Source organism: Arvicola amphibius, chromosome X, assembly GCF_903992535.2.
Source record: "Arvicola amphibius chromosome X, mArvAmp1.2, whole genome shotgun sequence".
NCBI classification, from domain to species: Eukaryota; Metazoa; Chordata; class Mammalia; order Rodentia; family Cricetidae; genus Arvicola; species Arvicola amphibius.
The window spans coordinates 100,097,043-100,105,221 of record NC_052065.1 but is presented as its reverse complement, the minus strand read 5'-3'; the positions used below and the strand labels follow the sequence as shown (position 1 = coordinate 100,105,221).

At 45.6% G+C, this 8,179-nt stretch overlaps 1 protein-coding gene across 1 annotated transcript; it reads left to right on the top strand.

Annotated features, from left to right (window-relative positions):
- Positions 1 to 4,674: 4,674 nt before the first annotated feature.
- On the top strand, positions 4,675 to 6,679 carry LOC119805010 (TSC22 domain family protein 4). Its single transcript, XM_038316792.1, has one exon. It carries the CDS (start codon positions 5,079 to 5,081, stop codon positions 6,240 to 6,242), a length of 1,164 nt encoding a protein of 387 aa, XP_038172720.1. The 5' UTR covers positions 4,675 to 5,078; the 3' UTR covers positions 6,243 to 6,679.
- Positions 6,680 to 8,179: the final 1,500 nt, after the last annotated feature.

Below are 8,179 nucleotides of genomic sequence, written 5' to 3'. Positions count from 1 at the left end.
TAATAGCCAACAAGAAACCATGTCTAATCAACTGACACTTGTAACTGAACCTCACAAAAAAGAGAGAAAGGTGGGAGGGAGAGAGGGGAGATGGAAAGAAGGAAGGAAGGAAGGAAGGAAGGAAGGAAGGAAGGAAGGAAGGAAGGAAACTTGTCATATAGTCATGTTTTCTGCTATTAAAATTATTTATAACAGAAATCAGATGTAATAACAAGATTACAAACCCTTAGAGGAGCATAGTAATATACACCTGTAATCTGAGGATTAAGAAGGATGTGGAGGGAGTAATGCTATCAGATCAAAGCCAGCCTAGTCTACAGGGTGAGATTCTGCATTTTAAAAAGCAGAGTTAAGGTTGGAGAGATGGCTCGGTGGATAAGTGACACGGGACAGAAGAAAAACAAAAATGCAAGAACTCTTTAGTTACTACTAATCTCATAATCCTTTGGTTTTATATTGACTCTAACAGTTTTTCTTAAGGTATAAGATGTATAAGATTAATACATATGTATATATATATATTAAACTTTTTGTCATTATATTAATTATCATAAAGAGTACTAATTCTAGAAAAAGATTTCATCTACCTTCCTGTACATGATTTTGGGTTTGAGTCTCTATCAGTTTTCTACAGTGAACCATGAGCACACCTAACAGAGACCTCAGGAAGCCTCCATGAGGAGGATGGATAAATGAATGAATCTAAAGAAAAAAATTAATCAAAAATGTATTTGTAAAAGGTCACAAATAAAGACAGGAAAAATGTCTCAGTAGATAAAATGCTTGTTGGACCAGTCTGTGGACCTAAATTAAATCCCAGCACTGATATAAAAGAACAGGTAGGGCAGTGTGTGGCTGCCATCCCAGAGTTGGGAGGCAGAAAAAGGACAATTTCTAGGTCATGCTGGCTATCAAGACTAGCCAAATTGACATGCTCCATGTTCCATGAAAAACCTTGTCTCAGACAATAAAGGGGAATCCAACAAGTTAGCTTAGCAGATGAAGGTACCTGCACCAACCCTGACAATCCAAGTTCCATCCTTAAGACTCACATTGTAGAAGAAAACTGACTTCAAAAAGTTGCCCTCTGACCACCACAGACCTGCCTTAGCACAATGAGCATTTCACAAGCGATAGATAGATAGATAGATAGATAGATAGATAGATGATACAAAATAAACAATTTTTTATTAAATAAGATAGAACAAGAATGAGAAAAGACACTTGACATTGAGTACTGGCTTTCACACACACAAATCAACACAAATACATACAAACACATACACACACAATAAAGGATACAAATACAGGGTAAGGCACAAACACAAGAATGTTAGGTTTATAACATTATGCTTTTGCAACAGATTATAGCCACTGTCATCCAGAGGCCAGAAAACTATGACCTGAGCTCCAGAAGTGTATTTGGGTTTAGATTTTATGGATATAGCAGTTGTTTTATTTTTGTTTTTCTTTGCTTTATGGTACCAGGTATTGAATCCTAAGCCTCATACATGCTAGCAAGTATGTTATTACTGAGCGACTTCCCCAGACAAACATCCATAGCTGGAATAAGTGAGGCTGTATTGACACACAACCATGCTTATGGATTCACTCACATTGTCCACAGTTGCATTTGTGGAAATGCACAGAAGAGTAGATGTCCATACCTACAAGTCTAAATATGATTCTCATATGCTTTATGAAAACGTTTGACCATCTCTGCTAACTCACTAAAAATGTACATTGCTTTCAGGCATGCCTTTATCAGCAAACAGGATGTCTTCCATTATCACATTTAAAAGAAGAAAGAAAAAAAAGTCTTCAGAAAATTGAGCCCTGTGTTGGATAGAAAATACCAGCCAAGAGTACATTCTTTCTCAAGAACAACTTCGATATGTAGGAGTTCATGACCTACGGTGCATTGCATAAGTTTACTGTTCCAAAGAAAAGAGCTATACTTTTTTAAAGTTAGGAATCAATGGTGCAATTACTTTCATAAACATTAAGATTTATGCCCTAAATCATACACCAAATAGCTATGTGATTTTTATCCAGTTAGCTAAACTCCTAAAAATGTTCTTTTTTTTTTTCGAGACAAGGTTTCTCTGTGTAGGTTTGGTGACTGTCCTGTGTCCTGGAACTTGCTTTTGTAGACCAGCCTGGCCTCGAATTCACAGAGATCTGCCAGCCTCTGCCTCCCGGGTTCTGGGATTAAAGGCGTGTGCCACCACCAACCAGCCTAAAAATAGTCTTACTTGTAAGAAGTTGGTAATGTGCTTGCTTTACAAGCCTTAGGACCAAGAGCAATACCAAGAACCCACATGACAAAAGGCAGGAGTGGTGGTGTCCCCTTGGATTCCAGTGTGTTGTGGAGGTAGAAACAAATAAATCCCTGAGTTCACCGGCCAGCCAGGCTAGCCTGTGTGGTCAGATCCAGCCCAGCGAGGGACCTTGTTTTGCTTTGTTTTTTTAAAAGATGAATGGCTCCTAAGGAATGACTCCTGAAATTCAACATGGATCTCCACAATGGACCCATACACATGCACACACACATACACACACACACATTTTTTTTCTCATTTGTAAAACGGTATATGTGGCCATCCACTAATAATCAGGTCACCCCGTGGTCTATATGGACTTACTTGTCATTTTCATTCACTGACAAATTTTACTTCTGCCTCCCACCCTTTCCTTAAACCCAGTGTAATTAGTGCTTTTATCCTCAAACAACATTTGTGCCTAGGCTTTCTAATCAATAGGTGAGTGATCAAGGAAACTGTGGTGATTGTGGCCCATACATACAGGAATGTAATTTCACCCCTCTTGGGCATAATTTGAAGAAAGATGCTTTAATCACTCCCTAATACAGTCTTAAATGAAGTAAGGACAGGAATTACTTAGCATTCATAGTGACCCTTTTAAGTTAGGTGCAGCAGTGCATACATACCAATAATCTTATATTTGGGAGGCTGAGGCAGGAGAATTGCCATATGCTCAAGACTTCCCTGGAATATATAGTGAGCCCCAGGCCACTTTGGGCTACAGAGTGTGATCCCTGACTCAATACAAAACACAGTGACCATTTTGAAAATGGCATTTATTTATTTATTTATTTATTTATTCATTTATTCATTTATTTGGCTTAAAAACCTCCCTTGGCTAACACTAACAGTAAAAGACAAAGTAGGGGTCAAAGACAAGGTATATATATATATATATACACACACACACATATATATATATTAGTTTATCATCCTCTACAGGAGGGAGTTGCAGTTCTGATTCTCATCCGTTTTGTCCACTGGACTTCACAAATATTGGTTTTATTGTCCTTAATAGACAAAGCAAGGTTGTTTCCAAGTTTACTTCCATTCCAGGTTGTTGTTTTCTTTTGTTTCTAACAGCAGGTCTGAACCACATCATCCTCCTACCTTAGCTTCTGCGGTGGGGTGACAGGCATGAACCACTATGTTTAGCTCACTTCTCATTTTCAGTGCAGAGTACTTTTTACATTAATTGGAAGCCTTATTTTCTTCTTCACATAATTTAAGAACTCAGCTCAAATACTACCTTTTTAGTTTGTTGTTAATGTGTATGTAACTTTGTGTTTGTTTGCTTGTTTTCAGACAGGATGTCTCCAAATAGCCTAGTCCAGCATCGTATTCATGATGCTCATGTCTCAGTCTCACAAGTAATTGGATTACAAGCAGACATGACCACACCTGGCTTTTCTTCATTTATACTTACAAATAAAGCATCACTAAGATTATAGAGGATGGTGGTACATGCCTGCAGTCCCAACACTTGGACAGTAGAGAGATAAGGGTCCTGAGTTGAAGGCCAGCCTCTACCTAGCAAGTTTGAGACCATTCTTACCTATATGAGACCCTATTTCAGACTCTCCTACCAAAAAAGAAATGTAGAATGAAAACAGACATGAAAGTTCAAGTTTTCCCCTTAAGCAAAGACATTGTTTGGTGCGTGACAATTGTCTGTATTATGTCAATCATGTTTTGAATAAATGCTGATTGGCCAGGCAGGAAGTATAGGTGGGTCAACCAGACAGGAAGTAGAGGCGGGGCTATGAGAACAGAATTCCAGGAAGGAGGAAGCCCATTCCTCCCAGTCCAGCCCAGACCACCGAAGAAGCAACATGTGACATGCCCCACTGAAAAACGTACTGAGCCACATGGCTAACATAGATAAGAATTATGGGTTAATATAAGCTACAAGAGCTAATAAGTAGCCTGAGCTAATGGGCCAATCAGTTTATAACCTAATGTAAACTCTCCATGTGATTTTCTTTGGGACTTGCTGGCTATGGGGTACAGGGCAGGACAGAAACCCCAAGCAACAAGCCAGCCCTCATGTTACAATTGTTTTGTATGAAAAGAGAGAGGCCAAGACCAAGACAGAGACGGAGCGGAGCAGAGGAGCCCAGAGTTACATCCAGTGGGGCCACGTGGGAGGAGCCTTGAGCGAGCCACTCAAGGGACCTGGAGCCGACGGGGGGCTGAGCCGCCCCCTCCCACAGCGACCGGGAAGACCCGTGGAGTGTTAGCCGAGGCCGAGCCTGGGCTCCGCCGTGGAAGCGCCTGTTTCTTCTCGTCTCAATTGCAAACTTTCCACGGAGATGCCTGGCAGAGTGAGATGCAGACGCCGGGGAGTACTAGGTAGCCCTTGATTACCATCTGCCGCGGCCTGCATTGCCCAGGGGCCCAAGAGGCCCTAGGGGAAAAAAAGGACGTCTTTAGTCCCCAGGTCCTCTCTCCAGCTCAGCTCGGTGGCCGAGGCCCGAGAGTTTGCAAGCTCAGCTCTGGGGTTTCGGCAGCGACAGCAGCAGGAAAAACCTGCCTCTGCCCCCTCCCCCCTCCCGCCACCTCCCCTCCCCTGTACTCCAGTCACTAACCAGGCACCCCCAGTTCCCACAAGGCCCTCCTGCCATGTCGGACCCAGACGTCCCCAGGGGCCCCGATGTCCCTGCCATGTGGCCCCCTTGTTCCAGAGGTGCCTGAGCCCCTCTGCAGGAGCCCAGTCCCTCCCCCACCCGAGCCTAGTCCGGAGCCCCAGGGACCATGAGTGGCGGCAAGAAGAAAAGTAGTTTCCAGATCACCAGCGTCACCACGGACTATGAGGGCCCAGGAAGCCCAGGGGCTTCGGATCCCCCTGCCCCACCAGCTCCTGCTGGGCCCCCGCCCCGCCTCCCCAATGGGGAACCCAACCCTGATCCAGGGGGCAGGGGCACCCCCCGGAATGGCTCCCCACCACCTGGAGCCCCTGCCTCCCGTTTCCGGGTGGTGAAGCTGCCCCAAGGCTTGGGAGAGCCTTATCGTCGAGGTCGGTGGACGTGTGTGGATGTTTACGAGAGAGACTTGGAGCCCCCAAGCTTCGGCCGGCTTCTGGAGGGAATTCGAGGGGCCTCAGGAGGCACCGGAGGCAGATCATTGGATTCTAGGTTGGAGCTGGCTAGCTTGGGCATAAGCACCCCTATTCCACAGCCAGGCCTGTCTCAGGGCCCCACCTCTTGGCTCCGCCCGCCCCCCACTTCTCCTGGACCACAGGCCCGCTCCTTCACAGGGGGGCTGGGCCAGCTGGCAGGGCCTGGCAAGGCCAAGGTGGAGACCCCCCCGCTGTCGGCCTCTCCACCCCAGCACCACCCCCCAGGGCCTGGGACTGGAGATAGTACTCAGCCCCAACCCTCTCTGAGGGTAGAAGTGGAGTCCGGGGGTTCAGCAGCCGGAACCCCTCCACTGTCGCGGAGAAGAGATGGAGCAGTTCGGCTGAGAATGGAATTAGTTGGTCCAGAGGAGACGGGGAAGGTGCCTCCGATCGACTCCCGCCCCAACTCCCCAGCCCTCTACTTCGATGCCAGCCTGGTCCACAAGTCACCAGACCCTTTTGGAGCCGCAGCAGCCCAGAGCCTCAGCCTGGCTCGTTCCATGTTGGCCATCAGTGGTCACCTGGACAGTGATGACGACAGTGGTTCCGGAAGCCTGGTTGGCATTGACAACAAGATTGAACAAGCCATGGACTTGGTGAAGTCCCACCTCATGTTTGCCGTGCGCGAAGAGGTAGAGGTACTGAAGGAGCAGATCCGAGACCTGGCAGAACGGAACGCTGCACTGGAGCAGGAGAATGGATTGCTGCGTGCCCTGGCCAGCCCGGAGCAGCTGGCCCAGCTGCCATCCTCGGGACTTCCACGGCTCGGGCCCTCTGCACCTAACGGGCCTTCCATCTGAGCCTCCTTTCCCTTACAATGTGCCTTTGGGGGGCTGCCATTGGCTGCTGGGCCTTGTGCCAGCTGCCTGCCCCCTTTTCCTATGTAGCTTTAAATGCCCACACCCAACCCCAACGCCCAGGGATGGGAGTCCAAGGCTCAATATTGGCCTGTCCCGTCCCACCTGGTCCTCCTCCCCAGAGTCCCCAGGCCTTTTAGGAAGAGGGACAGCTCAGGAGGAGGGTGCTTATCGGGAGCCCCTCATCCATGAAAGAACCCAGTCCACCTTCTTCCCTAGGTATCAGTGTTTTGGGGACCCCCTCCCCCAGCAGTAGATGGCCTGGGAAGATGGAGGTTCCCTGGCAGGTTCTACCCCCCCCCACCCTACCCTGTCCCCTCCAAGCGCCCCTCTCCTCTGCCTAGGGGAGGGTGTATGGACAGTATCTTCAACTTTTGGGATTCAGGTTGTTATTAAAATAATAATTATAATTAAAAAAATCTGAAGAAACTTGAAAAAAAAAACAATTGTTTTGTATGAAACTCTTCATGAGCTACTCAAGTGCGGCATTGAACTGGATGCTGGATTTGTTGGTGTTGGTGTTGGTTTTTCCATTGTTGTTGTTGTTGTGCTTGTTTTTTTGTTTAGTTTTTTTCAAAACAGGATTTCTCTGTGTAACCATGTCCTGGAACTATCTCTGTGTCCCAGGCAGCCTTCAAAATCAGAGACTGGCATGCCTCTGCCTCCCGAGTACTGTGATTAAAGGCGTGCGTCACCACACCTGCCTTGGAAGCTTTCTTAAAGACCTGAAGAAATGGAACTGTTGCATGGATTGCAAAAAATAATTATAAACCAGTCTTTATCCATTGATGTTGGTTTTGTTTCCTTGTTTCCTTTATTGTTATTCTTGTTTTGTTTTTGTTTGGTTTTTGGTTTGTTTTTTTTCTTGATTTTGTTTTGATTTTTATGTCTTACTTAATGCTTTGAAATCTTGAAACCACCTTTACCAATATCCCAAGTACTGGGATTTTGAGCATTTGCCATCATGCAAGTGTGTTAAGCTAAAGTGTTAGAAAATAGCATGTCTAGATCTACACAGTGTCGACTCTTGCCTGCACCCAGCCTTCTGTTTCTTCAGGCCTGGCTGGAAGTTTTGATTACTTAGAAACTGCAATTCCCAACTGAGGCAAGACTTCATAGCTTTCAATGCACAGACTTCTACACACCATGTCTCCTTTATACAGACATTTATGGATTTTGAAGAATTCATGCCACTAATAAAACTTACTCTATCATATTCACTGCACAAATATACCTGCATGAGAGAATTAAAAATGGCTTATAAGCAGCCCAAGAGCTATCATGACCTGGTACTGCACCATAATAGTGCTCTTTTCTATGTCACAGGGAGACAGGGTGTGGACACAGAACAGCTTTGTCTGTCTTAGGCTAGACTGTCTGTCCAGTGAGTTTCAAAGTTCCTCTTGCCACTGCTTCTCTGCCCCTTGCCCCTTACCTGGCTGCCCAGAGCCAGAGTTAGAGACATTGACCATCACACCTGGCTTTTATATGGGTGTTTGTGTTTTAAAACAAAGTTGTCATCCTGTGCAACAGGTACTTTACCAACTGAGCCATCTCCCCTGCCTCCTTATTTTAAATAGACAGTGATGTATATGATAACAAGGTTGGTGTGAAACTGATTTGAACAAACAAGATAGCACAGGTAGAGAGCTACAGAGAGAGGCTGTAAATAATGGGGGTTGGTCTTGCCAAATGGAGTCACTTACTAAACTGGTTATTTGCCCAAGTCTAATGGCAACCAAACACAGCCTTGTCTTGCAAACATTTTCAACTTTGGATGCCTTCCCATCACCGAAACTGAATTCTCACCTCAAACCCGAAGCACTTAGTTACTGGCTGATGTAGCTTCATAGTTTATTTAGATATATTCTATATTAAAT

Excerpts from the sequence above, each read along its gene's own strand:
- LOC119805010 (XM_038316792.1), top strand. The coding sequence starts at position 5,079 with ATGAGTGGCGGCAAGAAGAAAAGTAGTTTCCAGATCACCAGCGTCACC.